Below are 23031 nucleotides of genomic sequence, written 5' to 3'. Positions count from 1 at the left end.
AGTGATGGATTAGAAAGACAAAGTGGTGTGTGTCATCTCTTAGGTTGAAAAAACAATGAAACCCTTGTCTGAAAGATTAAAAGTGCTGCCCATTCACTGAACCAACACCACCATCACTGAAATATTGATTTAACTGATTCAATTACAAGTTAAGTGGAAGGAATCTGGATATATTAATATTATTTATGAATTATCAGGCCAAGACAATCAAACTCCAAAGGATAACAGAAGGCATTCAATATAAAATTGTGTTCTATTCATCCCAAACACTATCCCTGCCTTTAAAAAGGTAAATGTGCTGCTTTTATACACAAATAGAACCACAAAAAACACAATTTTAACTGAAATGCAGCCACCCCAATTACTATCTTTTTTAAAAAAATCTCTTAATCTCTATTGTTGTTACATGATCTATAATCCACCAGACTGATGCACCTTTAGACCACTATGGGCAGCCAATCCTGCTCTACTTTTCCACATTTTCTTCAAGTAGGACCATGGAAAATTGGGTTGAAATATTAACAAATGAATAATTACAACCCTACCAAAATGCTGGAAAATCTTTGAACAAACATTTGATGTCACAATCACATCTTGACAAAATTTAGGAGGATCGTTGATTGTATAAGTTTACGCTTATTAATTTTGTTTGTCTCTATATGCCGGCCCTGCGATTAACTGGTGACTCGTCCAGGGTGTACCCCACCCGTAAGTAGCTGGGATAGGCTCCAGCACCCCCCGCAACCCTAGTGAGGATAAAGAGGGTTCAGAAGATGAATGAATATTAATTTTGCATGTCACTGACCTTTAGGGGGTCTTCACATTTGGTGCATCCTTTGCATTAATTGGACATTTGAGAATTCATGTGGTTTTGATCCAAGTATATCACAGTTTGGGTTAATCCATAGTTTAATTAACTTGTGCTGGGGAAGACCTGTGCCAAATGGAGTGTAGGTCACCCACATCATGGAAACTCACCCACTATAATATCTAAACCGTTAAGTGGAGCTTGGATTATTCCCAAAAGTGATAGTTCACTGTTGAAGTATGTGTTGTTTTGGATGATGCGGTTTGACACTGTAGTCCACAAGTGTCAAACATTTGCCCCGTGGGCCAAGATCAGCCCACAAAAGGGTCTAGTCCGGCCCATGGGATTAATTTGTGAAATGCAAAAATTACACTGAGACTTTAACAATCATGAGTGTCAAAATCACTTTAGTTAAGGTGCCAATATGATCTAAAGTGGATCAGATCAGTAAAATACTATAAATAATGACTACAATTTTTTCTGTTTTACTGTAAAAATCTAAAATTACATGAAAATGTTCACATTTCCAAACTATCCTTTCACAAAAAATGTGAACCTGAACAAATATGAACATGAAATGTCTTAAGTGTAATTTTAATATTCTGCCTGTTACTAAATGTATACTGTGACATGTAAGTTTGAATGAACATGTGTAAATGATAAACTGAGCCATAATATTGTTAAAATTGCATTTTTAAGGAAATTTTATAGATGTAATCATTTTCATAGTGTAATTTTACTTTTTTCACTTATTTTACTGGTCCAGCCCAGCTAAGATGACAGTGGAACCTGAGCTAAAATGTGTTCAACACCTTTGCTGTAGTCCATCAGCAGTTTTGTTAAAGCTTGGTCTGATACTGATAGTTATCGTGCATTTAAACCAGGCAGTCACATCTAGAGTATCCACTTTGTTTCCTCAATTATTTTGTCAATAAATTAACAATTTCCCCCAGGGATTAATAGAGCATTCTGACTGATTCTGATTTTTCAGTCCTTATCATGTAATCTCTAAGTTACTAGCGCATCAGATAGAATGTTTTGGTATAATTTAATTATTGGTCACTCCTAAACTTTGACCTGGACTGATACAAGCACAAGTTTCTCTCGGTGTCAACTTGTTATCATTTCCGGACTACATCACACGATCATAACATACAATTCAAGCAGCTGATGCACCACCTGCCATGAAGACTTATTAAAAACCGGTTTTAAAATAATCATTTAAAAAAACATTTTAAATCCTGATACTTTACCTTGGAACTACTCTTTTGCCAGGTGAAGGTAAACAAAGATTTGTCACTTTGGCAGACAGTAGATAATTCATCTTTCAGTAACATACTGACCTACTAACCTTCTTTTCTTATGATTCATTATGACAGGAGTTCCCTTTTGGTTGAAACTCTTCAGATAACAATGACCTAGATATGCAACTCAAAGGCATCGACAAATGCTGACTTCAAGTTTTCCATGAACAAGTATCACGTGCTCTATACCATCACATATGGATAACATCCTGTTGGTGCAGTCTCAAACACTGAGTATTTTTGTACTTAAATGGAAAGTGTTGCTATATATTTAGATGTTATTTGTCTTCTTAATCCACAGAATGTTGATTTGTGGAAATTTACATACAAGAAAAAACAGTGTTGTAAAGATTACATTTAAATTGACATTACTCCTTTGTTGTAAGATTTCATCATTTTTAGCATCATTTCAATTGTAAACAGTTTCCTGAAGTCTACCTTTGATTGCTCAGGCATGGATAAAAGACTTTTCCATGGAAATAAATACCAAGTTGCCATAGAAACATCTTCTACTGTAATGTGCTGGATCAAAGTCCATATCCAATGCCCTTAATGCCAGTCAGCAGACTTCTCTGCATTACTGCAGAGGCAGGCATCTCACCTGGTGAAACCTTAAACTACAGCAAAATCAACTGTGAACTTAAAACTAATCAATATTCCAATTTACATCACTATCTACATTCACTGTCAATCAATACATATTCACTTGGTGTCTTTTGGTCACATAAAACCTTTATTATAACTTCAAATACCATATTACAGACAACAGTCATATTATGAGGAAAAAAAACACTAAAGAATCATAGTTTTACATGAATTTAACATTGATAACCCAGCTGTGGGCAACTAAACGTCTAATTAGCTATCCACATTTTACAAAAAGACACTGGGTATAAATGCAGGTGGTGGTTGTAACTCATGTCAGCACTTACCTGCTGTAACAACTCATTAAAACAATAAACGGAAGACAGATTGCATTCACGTTTTAGAACATGCGCTATAACAGTCACGTCACCTAATGTACTAATAATATACAACGCTGCTCGTCCAGTCTGTCTTAGAATGCAAACGTTGGAATTTCTTGGAAAAACAACTAAGACCACTAAAGTTTAAAGGCAAGCCAGAGGAGAAAATTCTGTACTAAGAAAAATGGGAGTAGTTAATGCAAAGGACAGCCAGGTTGAGAGGTTAACGTTACTGAGCCTCATCTTCTGGACAGGAATGCCACGTCAGTCTCTCCTCATAGAAGGAAATGACCACCTGTGGACAGCGCGTGTTGGCTTCACGGGCAGGAACCAAATCTGCTTCATCCGAGTCTTTCCTGCATGAAAAGGAGAAAAAAAACAAACAAAAAAAAAAAACAGTGTTACCACAACTGTAAAACATTAAAGGAGTGATATTTTGCTTTTTTTTTTAAAAAATGGAATTATGCATTTTAAAACATTTCCCTGTGGTCTACAAAAACTGTAAATGCTATGCTTGGATCAGAATTCTTCATTAATTCAACTCCACAGGCCCATCATCAACCCTATTTCTCAGTTAAGGCACCAGAAAGGTTGTTTTGAGTAGTGATGTCCCAATCTGGATTTTTTGCTTCCGATCTAATTTTTTTTAAGGATTAGTTTTGCCGATACCAATCAGATATCAATCCAACACCAACTTTTGACAAAATTTGATTTAAATTTTGAGTCATTCTTCATAGGTTATGCTATTATTTTACTTGAGATCACAGTTGGGCTGAATGTGGAACCTGACCTAAAACAAGAATAGCACCTTTGACTCAACCTTAGTGTAATTTTTACACTTTCCAAATTCATACTGTGGGACAAATTAGAACCTTTGGCAAGCCGGTTTTGGCCCGTGGGCCATATGTTTGAAACTGCTGTAGCCGGTCTATTAATAGGTTCGTCCAGGGGGTGCGTTCTGCACCGTACATTAGTAATGCGTACATCAGCGGGTTACTCGCAGGTCGGGTCAAAAGAATGTCAGTTTATTTGTGGGGCGGGTTGGGTCAAATAATTCCACAAAAGCCCCATGGGTTGAAAAAAAACCCGACTCGATTACATTTAAGTGACATCTACAGACGTTTTACTAATTCCTCTAAGCCTTCGGCTGTTGTGCAGCTAATTTTCCTTTTCCCTACTTTCGGAAACTTTAATTTGAGGGAGCAGGATGTGTGTCACCACAGAACCGGGTCCAGATCGGCCTGATCTTGTGACTTTAAATCCAATCTTCTAAAAAATTTCATGTTGGCAGCTGTTACTGATCTGTACATTGGATCAGGACATCCCTAGTTTTGAGAGCTGGCCATTTAAATCCAAATGAGCCACTTCACGCCCCACCCCCTCCAGGTTGTGGACTGTGCTCTGTCCCGTTCAGCCACTTGTGTTCATTAACACAACCAACAACTTAACATTTTAGGTAATCAGCTCGAAATTTGGACATTTTTTAGTATGGACTACAACTGCTGCTGCTGACACAGTTATGGTGTACTTGGAGAAATGATCGTTGGAAGTCTTGACCTTACATGTGCAAATGTCATGATGTAACTAGTTATAAAATGTAACAAATTAAGCAGCAATTAAAATGGGTTGTAGAAATCAATTTGATTTTTGCTGGAATTAATATAAAGATAGCTTTGCAGCACCCCAAGGGTTCAAATTCAAACTTTTTGAACTGTTAGGTTTCCCTAATACACAAATAAATGTACCAAAGACTAATGAAAGTGGGTTTCACAAAATATGACCCTGTTAAGAGAGGATGTTTCTATGACAAGTGAACTTCTAAGATTCAAGGAACAGTGTTCAAATAAGAATTTTAGGCACCAGTAACAATTTCAAGCCCTATCATTTTTAATGGGATAGAATTGGGATAGATTGTCCAGACATTAGAGCACAGGTGTCAAACATGTGGCCCGGGGGCCAAATCCAGCCCGTCAAAGGGTCCAATCCGGCCCTTGGGATGAATTTGTGAAATGCAAAAATTACACTAAGATATGAAAAATCCTTTCAGTTCAGGTTCCACATTCAGACCAATTCAATCTCAAGTGGGCAGGACCAGTCAAATACAATCATAATAACATATTAATAATGACAACTCCAAAATTTTCTCTCTGTAAATGTTAATATTTTCATTTATTTACACTAAATCAAAGTATAATTTTGCAAAAAATGTGAATAACCTGAACAAATATGAATAACCTGAAATGTCTGAAGAGAAGTAAGTACAATTTAAACAAGATTCTGCCTGTTACTAAATGTTTTGTGTATTTGTAGATCCGCTGTGATCTGTTGTAAGTTATAATGTATGTGTGTAAATGATAAACTGAGGCATAATACTGTTAAAATTACACTTATTTTTTCAGTTTGTTCATGTTATTCACATCTTTTGAAAAGATAATTTGCAGATGTAAACCTTTTCATAATGTAAATTTACTTTTTTCACTCTAAAACATAGAGAAAACTTTAGAGTTGACATTATTTCTATATAATTGTGTTTTTATTTCAGTGGTTTGGCCCACTACAGATTAAATTTAGTTGAATGTGGCCCCTGAACTAAAATGAGTTTGACACCCCTTCATTAGAGCATCTGATGAATAAGTTAAAGGCAGGAGACACAGATTAAAGAGGACTGAAAGACTGAAGAATTAGTTGGAAGTGACTTACAAAACACTTGCAAAGTTAAGGGTTAAACATTTTTCAGAGGTAATGCTCATTTGCACCTGTCCAGGTTCTGTTATTTTTTTGGGTCAATATTACACATTTGCAGTATACAGCTTCAATACAATTTTTTGACTCCTGAAATAAAGAAATTTTAATTTCAGAGTCATCTATTTCCATTTTTTGTGCCATGTACTTTGTTTTAATGGACAAGCTAACCCAGTTCAGAAAAACATTGTGACATCTATTATCCCTCACTTCACTGTACAGATTAAGAGATAATGTTATGATCATTGCAGCTTCAACTGAAATGAATGACAAAAGAAAAACTTTAAAAAGCAGCAATGATTTGCTAGTTTGATGTTGAGTTCCAGATTTATTTATTCGTTTAGGTGTTTATGACAGCTTTCCAATTTCTAATGAAGTCAAAAACAGTGCATTTCTGTATGGAAACACATAGTCACAACTCACCATTTCATCAAGAACATCAACTCCCCGCTGCTGTCTGTTGCCCCAATGATCCTCTCTGGTTCAAGGTTCCTAGCAAATCCTCGGGGTTTCTCGTTCTACAAATATTCACAATAGAGGACATCACATTCACTTTACAACATTTTAGTCTTATATCCAAGGTTACCAAAAAATATATATATTTTTTTTTAAATTTTCAATGATTTTTTAAGGGCTAATAATAGAATTTCCATTTTCAACCTTTGAGAATCATGAAAACAAAATAGCAACTTATTTTCATAGCCACTTCAAATACAGTGGGGAAAAAAGTGCTTAGTCAGCCACTGATTTTGCAAGTTCTCCTACTTAGAAAGATGAGAGGTCTGTAATTTTCATCAGAGGTACACTTCAACTATGACAGACAAAATGAGAAAAAAAAATCCAGGAAATCACATTGTAGGATTTTGCTAATTCTTCACATTGAAGAATTTTTGCTAACCGTTTTCATGATCATTTTGACCCCATGGGATGAGATCTTGCGTGGGGCCCCAGATCAAGGGAGATTATCAATGGTCTTGTATGTCTTCCATTTTCTTACCATTGCTCCCACAGTTGATTTATTCACACCAACCTGTTTGCCTATCATAGATTCACTCTTCCTAGCCTGGTGCAGGTCTATAATTTTCTTCCTGGTGTCCTTGGACAGCTCTTTGCTCTTGGCCATGGTTGAGTTTGGAGTCTGACTGTTTGAGGCTGTGGACAGGTGTCTTTTATACAGATAATGAGTTCAAACTGGTGCCATTAATACAGGTAACGAGTGGAGGACAGAACAGCTTCTTAAAGAAGAAGCTACAGGTCTGTGAGAGCCAGAAATCTTGCTTGTTTGTGGGTGACCAAATACTTATTTTCCACCATAATTTACAAAGAAATTCTTTAAAAATCCTACAATGTGATTCCCTGGATTTTTTTTCTCATTTTGTCTCTCATAGTTGAAGTGTACCTCTGATGAAAATTACAGACCTCTCTCATCTTTCTGAGTAGGAGAACTTGCAAAATCAGTGGCTGACTAAATACTTTTTTGCCCCACTGTACTGTGAAGCATGGGGGTGGAAACCTCATGCTTTGGGGCTGTTTTTCTGCAAAGGGGACAGGACAACTGATCCGTGTTAAGGGAAGAAAGAACGGGGACATGTATCGTGAGATTTTTAGCCAAAACCTCCTTCCATCAGTGAGAGCATTGAAGATGGAACGTGGCTGGGTCTTCCAGAATGACAATGATCCCAAACACACTGCTCGGGCAACGAAGGAGTGGCTCCGTAAAAAGCATTTCAAGGTCCTAGAGTGGCCTAGCCAGTCTCCAGACCTCAACCCCATAGAAAATTTGTGGAGGGAGTTGAAAGTCTGTGTTGCCCAGCGACAGCCCCAAACCATCACTGCTCTAGAGGAGATCTGCAAGGAGGAATGGGCCAAAATACCAGCTACAATGTGTGCAAACCTGGTGAAGACTTACAGGAAACGTTTGACCTCTGCCATTGCCAACAAAGGTTATGTTACATTGTATTGAGTTGAACTTTTGTTATTGACCAAATACTTATTTTCCACCATAATTTACAAATAAATTCTTTAAAAATCCTGCAATGTTCTTTTCTCATTTTGTCTCTCATAGTTAAAGTGGACCTCTGATGAAAATTACAGACCTCTCTCATCTTTCTAAGTAGGAGAACTTGCAAAAACAGTGGCTGACTAAATACTTTTTTGCCCCACTGTAACTGAATTATCAAGACTTTGTGTACATAGTGTATGTCTGTTTAAATAAAAAATATGTAGTTATAAGGATGATGTGAATTTCAGAGAGACAAGATGTAAGTAAATGCTGCAGCTGAAATCACCACATTTAAATGTATAATACAACAATACAGACTAGTGATTTAGTCATGTGTCCAGAGGTTGACTTCATGTTCAGTTTGATGTCATTGTTTTAACTACAATTATTGATGGGTATTATAGTCTATGGTTATGTGGTTCAATTAAATTAATGCTCTGAAATCAACACATTATGTTAATTTATGGATTTTTTTATTTTATTTTGAGTGAATAGAGTTCCACATCTCAGGGTTCAACCGAGTTCAAGGTTAACCTCTAGCTACTTCTATGCCAATGCATTTTACTGTATTTTCAAACGGTATTTAAAAATAAAATCTATTTCTGTCGACAAGAGTTTTAGCAGTGTTTCAGATATTTCCAAACATTGACTTCAGACACTGCATTTCAGTCAGGTAATACAATGTGCATGCTACTTTTGTAAGACCATTCACATGCTCACTCACAACAGTTATCCCTTCCACATATGGACATATTTTCTGGTTTATGTTAGCATTTTATCTTCTCAGCCTCACCCAAAACCGTCACTGCATGTACAGCCGATAACACATCTATGGGTGGTAGTCAAGCCTGTTTACTTCAGAAAATGATCGTATATAGTCCCTGGGAAAGTAGGTATATACAAGTCCTTACTTCTAAACATCTGCATGTTCTGCATCCACAACAACAGAATACAAACACAGTCAGCTCTGTATCCAAAATACTCACAGACTAAAATTCATGAATAATGTGGTGTAAACACAGCAAAAGTTATACATTTTAAAAGAATAATGTACTAGAATAGACTGCTCCTCAAAATGTGTTATGTTTTTTCCAATCTTTGGATGGACTACTACTAAAATGGAAATCAGTCTGGAACATTTCAGTACAGTGATGATCTCTAAGGGACATCAGTGGGTGTAGAACAAAATGCCTTTAGACACAATTGGACAGCTCTACAGCCAATCACAATGAAACATGGAGTATCAAGCCAGCTAGTAAACTGAACTCACTAAACCCAGTCATCAATATAATCGATAGAACTGAACAGAATCTCTCTGATCAATTAATGGTTTAAATGTAGGGTTGTACTATGCTGAGATGGCTGTCAGTTGAAGAAAATTTGGCTTCAATACAAAGACTCACTCTTTTCTTGATTTTTAGATTTTTTTTTTAAACTCAGAATCACAAAATCAACTGAATCGAGTTACAGTGACTATTTCAACTGAGTAACAACAGGGGGTGCAACCTGCCATTTAAGATGAAATCTGAGGCAAAGGCGTGATAACAGGAGTTTACCATCAACAACCAAAGCACCAACCTGTTTCTGATTAATATATTTTTAAGTTTTTAGTTTACAAACTCTGCACTGTGCATCCATACAGCAAAAATTGCAGTAAACATGCAAGCCAAGTAACACACAGGTTAATTTGAAACTAATGTTCCCCTGCAACCAAATAAATTCATAAAAATGAAAAAACAATTCAGCCTGTTATTCTGGAATAGCCCAGGTTAGCATAAAGTGAAATAAATGGCTTTAACCTTTAGAAGAGTTCCAGGCGGTGAGTTTTGGTGCTAAACCTCATACAACCAATCTGTTTCTTTTATCCAAGTGCAGGAGTTTGACAGTGTCTTGCACACACTAAACACTAGTGCCAAGTCTGGCCTGGTCAGTGTCTACTATAGGTTTATTTTGATTGAATAACAAATCCAACAAGTAGTCCTCAAATAAAGCATCACAAACTTGTCCAAATGTAACATTAGGTAAAGATGACCAAAAGGGTGTGTGCTTTTTATTTTACTTGTTAAATCAATTAAATTAATAACTAAATCAATTAATTCAAAACAGTGTCAAAGGTTTAACCTGAGGTGGGTAGAGGGGAAGAATAACTCATTAGGACGTGCAAGGTCTGCAACTACTTTTAGGGGGTGGGGTATGCAGTGGTTCCTCAAGGCTTTCCCTGATGGGCACAACCCAAAGGTGAACAGGCAACAGTCACAGGTGCAGCCTATCTGATAAAGGGTTGCGATTGTCTTGTACCAATTAAGTCTGACTAGAGGCTAATTTTAAAGGACTCTAGAGATCACTCAGGTTCCCAGGCTATAACAAGACAACTTGCTATGAAGCACATGATGCACAGCAGTAATTCTATGCATTTCTGAGTAATTATTCTCATGTCGTTAGCCTCATATTTACTTAAGTCACATTTTTGGCTAAAAGAGTGATGTCTGCATAAAATGAATCAGCAGTGTTAGGAAAGTGAAGTTACACAGATCTCAATTTAGCAAAAAAATATGACTAAGGCAATTATGTTATAAGGCTAATGATGTGTAAGATTATCACAGGGACATTTTGTTGGTCTAACTCACTGCATCTTTCTTCTTTGCTTCCGTCTCTGGCTCATCTGTTGATGACTTTCTTTTCACAGAAGCTGGTTTCTCCGTGACATTCTTCTGCGCTTCCAAAAATGCTGAAATCAGTTCTGGGCAATCCAGATTCTCCTCTGGCTCCCACGTATTGTCAGCCCTAAAACAGTAGGAAAGTGGTTAGTATTTGCCTTTCTAATGTATACAATGAAAGAGAATGTCATATAATTCTCTATATGCAGAACTACAAGGTTCTTCATGCAACTACAGTGACTATGAACAAAAGCATAGCACAACCCCATACCAGGGAAGCACTTCCAGTTCAGCTGGAGTAGGTGTCGCAGGCAACTCACTCTGTAAATCCTTTCCACTTCAAGAAGAACTCCACTTTCCCATTGACAATACGTTGGTCAAGGACTTTTTCCACAACAAATTCTTCTGGTTCTGCTTGTGCCTCTGGTGCATCCTTCTTCCCTTTGCTGGCCTGCTTTTTGCCCATTGTTTCCTATACAACAAGAATCAGAGTGAGGACTGCAAGAGTTCGCAGGTCACTGAGCTCCAATCACATGATCTAAGTAAACAGTAAAAATGAGTTGAGGAAAAGTAAAAATACAAGGCCTCAATTTCATCTTACAGAAACCTAACTGGGAATCGTGTCCACAGATAGTGGTACAAATTGTTTCCTCGTTTAAAACAGTGCCAAACAAATGAACATTTAAGCTAACATTATGTAGGTCAGGGAACATGCTAACCGCAGGCAATTATTTGATTTAGGCCTGGGAGGTGGAGAAACCAATGAGCTAACCAAACCACTCCAAATAAGGTGGAATAATGTGACAAACCATTCCTACGACAGTACACAAATAAATCAATGTAGCAAGCTAAAGCTAAACACAAAACACAGACCGGCCGGTAAATGAATAGCTAACTTTTAAAGGCCGACTAGACTAGAAACGATAGGCCATGAAGCATATTTCACTACTGTGAGCTAGCTTATTTACTGGAATGGGAATAAAAGCAGTAAAAATACAAATTCAGTATCAGATTTCGTAGCTAACGAATCAAAACACAACCTACCATTGTTAAAACTGCGCTGCCTATTCCAACTTCTAAAACTAAGATAATGTGGTCACGCGATTAGATTCAAGCTATATGCTGCAAGATGCGGGGATTAAAATGAGTCATTCAGCCTACGCACCCTTTAAAATGATAAAATAGTGCAGCTTTACTAATGCTTCTTCGCCACGCGGTCAGCCTCCTCTGGACGTGCCGACTACGGAACTACTGGCGCCAAAAAGCTACTCCAGTTAGCTAATGTCCCCTACGGAAGCCTGGAAAGAAAGCGCACGCCACCTTATGGTCACGTGAATACCAGGGAGCTCCGCCCTTTCAAGGGTGTGATTCACTGGTAAAGATGATCTGTGAGTAGTAGGGTACACAAACTGGGGATCACTTGTAGAAGATTTAGGCAGTAATTATGAGACGAACTGTCTTATAGTTACATACAACTCCCACCCAGTTTTCAGATATTGTAAAAGACTCCTTCTTATATATTGCTGCAAAATGTAGATAAAAGAAACATCTATTCCAGGGGTTTCAAACTGCGGTCCTCGAGGGCCAGTATCCTGCATGTTTTAGATAGTTCCCTCTCCTATCACACCTGGAAGCCATTCCATCATTATCAGGCTTCTGCAGAGCTTGATGATGAGCTGATCATTAATTGAACCAGGTGTGCTGGAAGAGGGAAATATCTAAAACATGCAGGATACCAGCCCTCGAGGACCAGAGTTTGACACCCCTGATATTCTATTAAAAAATGTAAATAAAAGAAAAGGATTCTATTTCATACATTGCAAATACAATTATTAGCAAAGATATTCTAACTAAAGTTATTAAATTGATATTATTATTACTAGCTCTTGTGTTGCGGGGAACGGTGTGCTCTCTGTTCCTTTTCACCTTTTACACATCTGACTTTTTTTATTTTTATTTATTTATTTTACCTTTATTTAACCAGGAAGTCCCATTGAGATTAGAAATCTCTTTTGCATGGGAGACCTGGCCTAGGTAGCAGCCGTACAAAGTCCAAACAATACAAAACCCTTACATGATACACACTGAACAATAAAACACAATAATAACTATTCAGCTTTACATATAACACCAACAGCTGTCATCTCATTTCCAGAAGTTCTCTGAGGACTCAGCCATTGTTGGCTGTGTGTCTGAGGGGAAGGAGCTGGAGTACAGGTTGGTCATCAGGGACTTTGTGGACTGGTGTGAGTGCAACCACCTGTCCTTATACACTAGTTAGACAAAGGAAATGGTGATCGACTTCCGGAGAACACCACTACAGCCCACACCGATGAACATCCAGGGCTGGTGGACTGTTTTAGGTACCTGGATGTTCACCTAATCCAGTGTTTTTCAACCTTGGGGTCGGAACCCCATGTGGGGTCACCTGGAATTCAAGTGGGGTAGCATGAAATTTCTAGCAATTGATAAAAATTTAAAAAAAAATAACTTACTAATAAAAATATTTGGTGAGTTGAGGGAGACAATCCCAATACATAAAAGACATGACAAACTGTGAAGCTGAAACTGAAGCACTGTGGTACTGTTTATCTTTCAAATGTTTATTGTGGTCGGTTTAAGATGCTGCAGCTCTTTCATAATTCATAGTTTGAGTTATTGTTCAGTATTAATTGTCAGCCTTGTAAATCTTAGCTGGACTGACTGTACATATCCTGACCAAGGAAGATAAAATTCTCACTTTGTGCAGTAATCTACACCTGGCTTTTCTGACTCTGTCCATAATAATATATACTGACAGTCAATAGAAACTTTGAGGTAGAAATGTATGCATATTTCTACTTGTAGGGGGGTTGTAATTATTGATTGTGAATTTATTGATGACTTAGTGCTCGGGTAGTTGAGATAATGATGAGTTGTCATGTTGTCATGGTTCATTGCACATGGATTGGTCTCTTTGCGAAAGTGGACCAAATACACATTGAGCAATACTCAGTGGGTATCTGCACAATTTGAGGATTGGTTTTGAAGGCCTATATAAAGGCCCAAAAAAGGCCACCATTGTTAGTCCAGTGAACGGCATCATGCCACATCTATCACATGAACGTCTCTGGGCACTGGGTATGGTGGAGGCCGGTTTGAGTGACAGTGGTATAGCCAGGTGTATGGGCTGTTCCCAACCCACAATCAGAAACCTGGTTGAACGCCACAACATGACAAGCTCTGTTGGCAGTAGACCACGTCCAGGGCAAGAGAGTGTGACAACTCCGGACCAGGACCGCTACTGTTGTGACTTTGTGTTTGGCAGGTGCCATTTTCTTTTGTTAAGTTTTTTGTTTTGAAATTATTCTTGAAACTTTAGATTTTTGTTTTTGTATGCCAATAACCTAAACAAATGATTCACATGAAAATTTCCAGTTTAGGGTTCCAAAATAAAAATTATGTCGAAAAATATGGTGTCAAAGTTTTCATTGACTGTGAGTGTACATTATATAGCCTAAATGTTGTTTAAAATTAATGTTTATTTGCAACATAATATAGCAAACTATTACATGATCAAAAATGAATTAATTTTAGCAAAAAAAAAAGTCTCTATTTTGAATGTCTGGGGTCACCAGAAATTTGTGATGTTAAAATGGGGTCACAAGCCAAAAAAGGTTGGGAACCACTGACATAATCAACAAACTGAACTAGTCACACAACACAGATGCCTTGTAAAAAAAAGCGCCAAAGTCATCTTCACCTTTTGAGAAGACTGAGGTCCTTTGGAGCACACAGGCCTCTGCTGAGGACATTTCATGACTCTGTGGTAGGGGTCTGCTGGGGAGCAGGCAGCACTGACCGGGACAGGAAGAGACTCAAGAACCTGGTCAGGAGGGCCAGCTCTGTCCTGGGCTGGACACTGGACACTGTGGAGCAGCTGGGTGACAGGAGGATGTTAGCCAAACTGACATCCATCACGGACAACACCTCTCCTCTCACCCACTGCATCAGACCGTGGAGGCTGTGAGCAGCTCTTTCAGTGGCAGACTGTTAAACCCACAGTGTATGAAAGAGCACTATCACAGGTTGTTCATCCCCACTGACTGTACCACACAACAGTGTAACCCTGTTCTGTATGTCTCATCGGTACTGTCTGACATTTTGCAATTCCATATGTATATAGTCTGTGTAGTTTTCATTACTGTTATTATTTTTTTAAATTGTTTTTTGCACTATCTTTATGCATGCACACATTTTCTTGCACTTTATTCTGTTGCTGCCTTGACTGTTGAAACTCCCCGTTGTGGGATTAATAAAGTCTAATCTAATCTAATCTAATCTAATCTAATCTAATCTAATCTAATTTATATTCAGTTTAGTTTTATGAGTATATAGTTTTGTATTCTTGAACATATTATAGAAAAATGCTCAGTTTTAGTTGATTTTTAAGAAGTTTTAGTTTTGCATTTTCAGCTTTAGAAATTAACATCAACTCAACTTCAGAGCCAGAGGCCAGCAATCAATGAAGGAGAGTAGTGGACTACAACTCCCATGATGCACAGTAAACAAAAAACATCCAATCACAGAGTTTCAAATTCTCCTGTTTCTCCATAGTGCAAACTGGAGCCTTGTTGTATAGCATGGTGTTAGTTGTACATGTGTGTTTACTCCACCTGTACTTCATCCATGGAGTTTATCTTTAATAATGACCATCAATGTGATTTCATTGCAATATGAATTTAATTTATAAGGCAAGTGAAGAGTTCAAAAGTAAAGCTGAACTGTAGCTCAAATAACAGAACAGAAAAGTAAAATAAGATTTTATTAGATTTAAACCAAGGTCATTTTTAAAATATCAAAGTTTATATACAGTCTGGTGTATCTACCAAATCAGTAGTTTGAGTTTTCTAACCATGTTCACAATAAAAGCTAAAAACAATGGGGGAGTTCTGTCTACCAAAACAGTTTAAGATGTTTTAATTAGAAAGGACAATAGAAAATGTCATTTTTATTAACAGTGTAACGAGGTCAACTGCAGTTTTCCAAAAACTATTTCTTTAATTCTTAAGCGCACCAGATATTCATTCACACACTATACATACCAAGTTTCATAAAGGCTAATGTATGTATTGGTGGGTTGTAGTGCTTTTTCACACACCCATCACTTGTTTTTATGGCTATTTGTTTTGTTTTCTATAATGCAGCAAATTTGTTGAGTACTTTTTGGTGAGGGTCGATGACTTTCTGGGTTGACTCCATTAATACAGACTTGCTGGACAACATTCAGCCTATGAACAAGTTGTAATACTGCTTTTTAAGTAATGCAAATGAAGAATTCTGTCATTAACAATAAATGCATACATGCTACTACTAGCACTACTACAAATAACTCACATAGTTTATAATGTTTAGTAGGTAATGGTATTATGTCATTACTGTGGCACAAGAAAGAGACACTATTTATCATTTTATTGTTTTTAATCAGAAAAAAAAAGTCTGCAAAGCATTTAAATTCCCTAAGCAAAACCATACTAGCAACATTCAACAATCACCATGCAATCAAAACATTTTCCCAAAAGCAACAAAGAAAAACAGCTTAAAAATAATAAAAAAGCAAATTAAAATCTGTCAAACCAAAAACTTAAATACAAAACTGTGAGGGAATGAAAACGTAATACTTCACAAGTCACATATTAGCTACTTCGCTTCTCAATTTGTTACTCACACAGCCAACTGTGCCCATGAATAGAATGGTAACTTGTACTAAATACTCTTATCTCTTTCACATAATCTCAATTACATAAAAAGCAACACCCAAATGACATTCAGTCCTATTAAATAGAGGTGGTGATTGTATTTTTAAGAAAAAGGACAGTTTAGGTCCATGTAGGGACCTAAAGAATAATAAAGGATTGTAAGAAGGGACTTTTTTTTTCAACAAAATCAATAACATTAACTAAGGCATGAGGTAGAATAGAAATTTAACTAAATTGTACTTAAAATTAAGGGATTAAACAGAATTGTGCTTCAGACCAATTATTTATTTTCAATCTTAAACATATGGTAGCTTCATAGAACTTTTGATATGATGTGCATGGGTGAATCATGTACACAAACAACCTAAACTATATTTAAATGCTAATTAAGGCATTGTCTGTTTAACCATTGGTATATTGAATGTCATCAAGACATTAGGAAAAAAATATTTTTAACACTTAAGTTTAACTTTCTAAATAAAAGTTTATCCCCTCAAAAGTCAAGACACAAATCTGTAAACTTTAGATGTGTAATGTCCCAATATTATTGACACTTTAAGATAAAGTTGCCATTATGGGAAAAAAATTGTATCCTTGACAGTTTCGTGATGCATATTAGCATTTCATTAACCTTCAGGAACTTTAATAAATAATTTTTTACCTCCTGCTTATACTGTGTTGAGGAAAGACTACTTGAAAACAAACAAAATCCTTCTCTGTCAATCCAGTTAACTGCCCACTTTGTCTTTTAGACATGTCTGGTTGTCTCCGTTTATTCTACAGATCATTCTGTATGAACGCTGAGACTTGATGACTTTATGCTGTTAGCAGGCACAGAAAGAGCTGGAAGCATTATCAACACATCCATGCTATGTCCATTTTAATAAGCAAAGGATGTCCAGTGTGTAAGCTACATTTTCCCACAAAAAATTTTATTTACAGAGATTTTTTTTTTTTTTAAATTCATGTTCTTTTCTTTGTGCAGCATTATAGTTCGGGGCACCCACCAGCGGTGAAACCATACACCTTTATAAAAGACGAGATCCCAAAACCAGAGTCAAGCAAAGAAGTTCTGAAATATCCAAAAACCTCAAATGCCTCAGTCTCATTTGGCAATACTGCATCACTGCTTTTTCCCCTTCTTCCTTTTTTCTGTTTTATTGCTGCTAGATCCAGAGACAGTAGGCCTCCTTGCAGGCTGAACGACAACCCTCCCATTAGCCCCGCACTGCAGGGTATATCTGTCTGGGCTCAGGGGCTGTCCCAAATCATCCCTTAGTCGGGAGAGAACGTCTCTGGTGAGCTGCTCTATCTGCTGGCCCACAGCGCCCATTGTCTTGGCTGTAAGCTGTTTTTCCCTTAGCAGTCTGTCTCTCTGAGCCTGCAGCCTCTTCACCTCCTCCTGGAGTCCTGTAATGGCATCTAATTTGCGCTTTCGGCAGTTTTGCGCAGCCAGTTTGTTTTTTCCCCTCCTGCGGATGTCCCTCAGGAGTGTCACCTGTTCAGGGGAGAAGCCATGACTGTCAAGGACCTCTAGGAACTCTTCCACAGGCATGTTAACGATCTGCAGGACAGAGAAAGGGATGCACATGGCACGTGCACGCATCTCATCACGACTCAGCTCCCTCTCTTCCAGTTTTGGCCTTTCGTCATCACTGAGTGGTTCCTCTTTGATGCTTTTGTGGGGAAACGTGACTGGAGATGAGTAGCTGTGGTCATGCCACACACTCTCACTCAGATCAACAGGTGACCACATTGTGGTGTAGTCCGTAACACCTTTTGATGAGACAGATTCCACCTCACTGCTGTAGCCCGCAGCGCCACACTCATCCTCACAGTATGAACTGGAGGATGACGACATCTCAGATGAGCCTGGGTGAGTGACAAGATACGAAGTGTGTTAGTATGCATGGCCGCAATTTATAACAATACACTACAATTTAAATTATGACAGAGTTTCTGCAGATCTAAACAAACCAAATGTCAAATTTTTAAAGGCCAATGTAACTGTAATCATTGAGGTTTTCCCATGCTTGGCATTCTTTGATTTAGGACACTTTCCCATCTCCCCTGTTTAGTATGGGAAAAAAATTATGAGTGTGAACTCTCTAAAGACCAAACAGCCACCATTTGTTCCAATCAAAGAGTGATCTCAGCAGATCAATTGCATCCATGGTTTGGTTCATTAACAAATTGAAAAAACATCTTATCTACAAAGGGAGACATAGCACACATTGATGATGGTGGTAGATAATGCAGTCAGCTCCCCAGATATGGACTGAGCCAAGCCAAAAACTAAAGGAAAAATTAAAAGATCACCACTGAAAAAAGTTTTCATCATGGACTATGCTTGATTCATGTCTGGAAAACTGAGTCTATAGGAGAGTATTGACTTGAACTTCTACAGACCTGCAGAAACACTGTGTAAGGTAAATATTTGATAACCAACCTGGTGAGACCGGACCTCCAGAGCTGCTCTCCAAAGAGAGACCAGAGTCTGAGTCCAGGTCCTCAAGGACCTGTGGGTCAATGTTCTCCAGACAACCCATGAGTTGGCTATCAATAGTTTCGAGGCTTTCCAAACCTAGCTGATTGATCTGGTCAAACACAGCCTCATCCAGACAACCACTTAATGCACTGTGTGATGATACATTTCCAGTGAAGTTACACACGGAGGCAAACGGGAGTGCTGCGAGGCCCAGGGCCATCCCAGGAGAAGCATCCGAGTGTGAGAGGCCTGTGGATTCTAAGAGTGTTCTCTGTTGTTGGGTGGCTGGTCTGAACTCTGCTCTCTCTGATGTTACACCAGAAACTCCAGCACTGGTTACCATGGCATCACGTAAACTGACATTGTGGCTGATGGCATGGGTGATGTCTGAGTCAAGGTCTGAAAGACGATCACTGACAAGGGAGTCCATGTCCTGCACAAAAGAAACAATATAGCTGCATGACACTCAATTTTGAAAAACGTCTGTGTTAAAGATTCATTTTCTGACATCTGAAATAAACTACACAGACAACTTACATCAAGGTCAGTGACTGACAATGAGAGTAAATGGCTCCAGTTCTGATCAATATCAATGGTAGGAGCATGATAACGTGTAGTAATGCCTTCAAGAAGACTCTGAAAACAGAAAGCATGTTAACATTCAGCCCAAAAATAACAGGAAAACCTTAAAAAAATATATCAGTTTAACTGCTGTATATTTTATAGGTCATACCTCCTGTTCCAGTGTGGAACTATGGGCCAGTGCAAGTGGAGCTGGTCCATCTTCCTCTTCATTTCTCGTATCATCATCCTAGAATGAGAAAAGAAAGAAATCAAGACAAGAAATCGGGGCAAAAAGAGGTGTAAAGAGGACACACAATACAAAAACATCCAAGCTCATTATGTTTCTGGTTCAATCCATTGCCAAAAAAAAGAAAAAAAGAAACAAAATGAGGCTTACACTGTCGGGGGCCGACAGCAAGATTATATCCCTAAAATCCCCCCAATCCTCTACTATATAATAAAGCAAATAAACGATACAATGCACAAAAGACACCAACTTAATTGTTATTCAGAAAGCAGATTGTGGATAGATTTAATTTGAAATGTGACATTGTATAGGAATACCCATAACTGTTCATTTGATATTTTCAGTACATTATCAAATATCCCCCAACCATTTGGAAAAAACACACCACCTGGTGTCAAAATGTGACATCATGTAAACTCAAATTAGTGGCATGAAGAAAGATAATTGTTAGACAATTGATATGAACTCAATTTGAGCTACAGCGGCCTGATAGTGGCAGAATAATGGTCAAAGAACCAATTTTTCCCACAAAACTCCCCCTAGTGAATGAAAATAACACCATATGAGCTCTGGATGATAGCCATTAAATGAACATTTGTAAAATGATCAATTTGAACCAAATTTTATCTCAATTGGCCTATTGTTGCTTGATTTATGTCCAAAAAATTGATTTTCAACAAAGGCGTCCCCATTTGGATGACTTATAATACTCATAGAGCTGAAATCGAGAGGGTTCTTCCACTAGGGGTCCCCTATGTTGGTTATCAAGGGATAAGAAATCCAACCAAGTCCGTCCTAGTTATCATGTTCACACGAAGGATATCCGTCAATGGCAGTCAGGGTAAAACCATTATACCCCCAAAACTCCATTTCAGGGATATAAAAAGAACAAAGGAAGACAGGACTGATACTCCAAACCAAAATGTATGAGCTGGTGCATTTTTGGAAAGTAGGGCTGAGCATCTTAAGACACACCGACAGTTATGATTATGACCTTCAGAGATGATCTAACACTGTTTGCTGTTGTAAGACTCTTGTAATACACGAAGTACAGCGTTAATATAGGTCACCAGCTGCCCAGTGCAGATATACTATTCTTCATGTCTCCCCACAGCAACAAATCCTATAATGATAAAATAACACACCACATACAAAAAGCTCACACCTAAAGAAGAACTCTTGCTTAATCAGTTTTTACCTTAATACTATCAGTGAGAATATCACTGACTGTCCTCTTCAGTGGCATAGTTCTGTTTGGGCTCTGTCTGAGCTTGTTCACTTATACTGGAGTTACCATTCCTGCTTTAAATACCCATGTGACTATAGATACTCGCAGTATCCCAACTAAAGTTTACTCTATTAAGCACTGCATTTCCACCAATACAACAATACTTTGACCTATTAGCGTGTTGGCTATAACTTGTCTCACAAAAGAACAAGATGAGAAAACATCTGAGTATCCCTGCGAATAAGAACCTGGTGTGGGGACAGTTTTCAAGTCTGGACCACCGCTTTTGTGTAGGCAAACAGGGTGTGGGACTAAGCCTCAACTACCAGCTGAGGGTGAAGAAAGGGTATACAGTTACACAAATGGCGACATCAACCGCCCTCAGGACATCACATCCACCAAGCAGCTGTTTCTATCCTGAGCTAGTAAAACTGGATCTCTGATGGCGCTCAATACAAAGGTCTGGGTGTGATCACGAACTGAAAAAAGCATGAGGATAGTCATAGAATACGCTTGACAGTTACTCTGAATAAGAGACAGCAAAGTGAGAAGTGAGAAAACATTTATAAGCATGCCGTAAATTACTTCATCTATTTGGTTAAATCATTTTGATCAGAGTAACATGGTTAAGGGTGACACGTGCAACAAACTGTTAAGTATATACACAAGTAATCAGCCCTTTAACCTATTGTGGATAAAGGACTTGACATCTGGAGCTCTAAAGTATTCCTTTAGGTAATCTACTCAATTACCATGATGAATATCAGCCCTCAGATCTAATCATGTGACTAGTTTGCTATGAGCTGCAAAGTGAAAGTAAATGCATACAGAAGTGCTGAGTGACATGTTTCCTGGTCAACTTTGAAATTACAAAATATTCACTACAATCTGGACGAAAACATTATTGTACAGGAGGGATTAGTGTGCTACCAGTTAGCTACGATAGCATTAGCCCTCCTGTTAACCACTGAGGAAGTTGCTCTTATCAGTACTATCTTAGAGTTAATCATGCTATCAGCCCAGGCAACATTTCTGGTTATACTGCTCGGTTAGAAGCAACTTTTGGTTAACTCTGCGTTACATAACACACACACATTTACCTCTTGTGCAAACCCACAGGCTTCAGCGCCACAAGGCCCCTGTCCGAGTTGAAGGTTTGTTTGACACACTTCTGGGCCTCTGTCAGGCAGGTGCTCACTGTCATCACTGGTCTCAGGGCTTTGTACCTCGGAGTCAGTGTCAGTGTTGTTGCTTGTTGAAGGCTGTCCACAGCTGGCCTTGTCAGTGGCAGACACTTGGTGCACCAGCCATGCGTTCAACTGTGTGGGGAACCGTGGGGAACCCAGAGCCCTCACATCGTCCAGTAACCGGCGACTTGCAAAGAAATAGTCCAGTTGGGGACATTTTGGGTGCACACTATATCCGTCAAGAGTGTCTCTTAAATTGTGAAAGGGTGTCTGGATGTAGGCTGAACTAGGACCCAAGTTAATCTCTATCAGTGGCGTGTAATATCCGTTTAGGTAGCTGTCGATGTCCACACGAACTCCAATCAAACTGAGTAAGATGGTAAACTGAATCAGGCCCTCTGTGAAGTATTTTTTCGCGATTTGCATTTTCTAAATACTTTCAAAGCTGTATATAATTGCGAAATCCTGACCAAACAGTTCCTCTTCGCCGAGCGGACAAAGGGAAAAGCCTAACAAAAGAGCACGCCTTCCCCTGTCAGACAAAGAGGTCCGCTTGTACCGGCGAAATCGTTAGCTGGGCTAGCTCTTAGCAGTTAGCTATCAGCTACAATTAACCGGTTAACGGGAATCTCTTGGCACAAACATAACGCAAACGCTGCTCTTTAGCCCGTTACAATGGAGAAGTGATTGATCGCTAAGTTATAATGATCAAAACCTCCCCAATGTTGCTAAATAAACATAAAATTAAATGTTTGTCGGGCTAAATTCTCTCACCGCAGAGTGCTGCTACTCAGGGAACTTCAATTCAAGATTTGCATAACTCATGCAGATTGGACCATAGCGACTACCGCAACAGAATATGATTGGACAGTAGTAATGTCACTCATATTATTGACCAATGAGAGTAAAGGACTGCTGTTCACTACCGCTGGCCTCTACCTTACGTCAACTACACAAATTATTTACATAAAAAATACTAAACGTCAATTAATATCGACCCCTAAAAATACAATGACATACTGCTACTTTGTGGTGTTTTTGTTGCTTACGTGGAACTTTTTATTGATCCAATAGATGTTTATTACGGGGGGCCAGTTAGGA

General features: G+C 38.3%; 2 protein-coding genes across 3 annotated transcripts; both read right to left on the bottom strand.

The window, feature by feature from the left end:
* Nucleotides 1–2822: 2822 nt before the first annotated feature.
* Nucleotides 2823–11784, bottom strand: cbx3a (chromobox homolog 3a (HP1 gamma homolog, Drosophila)). Of its 2 annotated transcripts, none has more exons than XM_030147817.1 (5): nucleotides 11644–11784; nucleotides 10799–10950; nucleotides 10449–10605; nucleotides 6243–6337; nucleotides 2823–3433 (listed from the first exon to the last, which is right to left on the bottom strand). In XM_030147817.1, exons 2-5 carry the CDS (start codon nucleotides 10942–10944, stop codon nucleotides 3307–3309), a joined length of 525 nt encoding a protein of 174 aa, XP_030003677.1. In that variant the 5' UTR covers nucleotides 10945–10950; nucleotides 11644–11784; the 3' UTR covers nucleotides 2823–3306. The 2 variants fall into 2 exon arrangements, with proteins under 2 accessions (XP_030003677.1, XP_030003676.1); XM_030147816.1 differs by having other exon boundaries at nucleotides 11523–11767.
* A 4135-nt stretch (nucleotides 11785–15919) lies between these two features.
* On the bottom strand, nucleotides 15920–22754 carry nfe2l3 (nfe2 like bZIP transcription factor 3). Its single transcript, XM_030147511.1, has 5 exons — nucleotides 21844–22754; nucleotides 19438–19515; nucleotides 19242–19340; nucleotides 18666–19137; nucleotides 15920–18088 (listed from the first exon to the last, which is right to left on the bottom strand). The coding sequence occupies exons 1-5, from the start codon at nucleotides 22354–22356 to the stop codon at nucleotides 17340–17342; spliced, it is 1911 nt and encodes a 636-aa protein (XP_030003371.1). The 5' UTR covers nucleotides 22357–22754; the 3' UTR covers nucleotides 15920–17339.
* Between the last annotated feature and the right edge of the window lie 277 nt (nucleotides 22755–23031).

This window comes from Sphaeramia orbicularis, chromosome 11 (assembly GCF_902148855.1).
Source record: "Sphaeramia orbicularis chromosome 11, fSphaOr1.1, whole genome shotgun sequence".
In the NCBI taxonomy this organism is placed as follows: domain Eukaryota; kingdom Metazoa; phylum Chordata; class Actinopteri; order Kurtiformes; family Apogonidae; genus Sphaeramia; species Sphaeramia orbicularis.
Note: the sequence above shows the minus strand (reverse complement) of the source record. Positions and strands in the feature narration are given on the sequence as shown.

Excerpts from the sequence above, each read along its gene's own strand:
- nfe2l3 (XM_030147511.1), bottom strand. The coding sequence starts at position 22,356 with ATGCAAATCGCGAAAAAATACTTCACAGAGGGCCTGATTCAGTTTACC. Across the intron at positions 19,138-19,241 it reads TGTCAGTCACTGACCTTGAT|GACATGGACTCCCTTGTCAG; the intron begins GTAAGTTGTCTG and ends TCTTTTGTGCAG. Across the intron at positions 18,089-18,665 it reads TGGAGGTCCGGTCTCACCAG|GCTCATCTGAGATGTCGTCA; the intron begins GTTGGTTATCAA and ends TCACTCACCCAG.
- cbx3a (XM_030147816.1), bottom strand. Across the intron at positions 10,606-10,798 it reads AAGTGGAAAGGATTTACAGA|GGCTGACAATACGTGGGAGC; the intron begins GTGAGTTGCCTG and ends CTACTGTTTTAG. Across the intron at positions 3,434-6,242 it reads TTGATGTTCTTGATGAAATG|GAAAGACTCGGATGAAGCAG; the intron begins GTGAGTTGTGAC and ends CTTTTCATGCAG.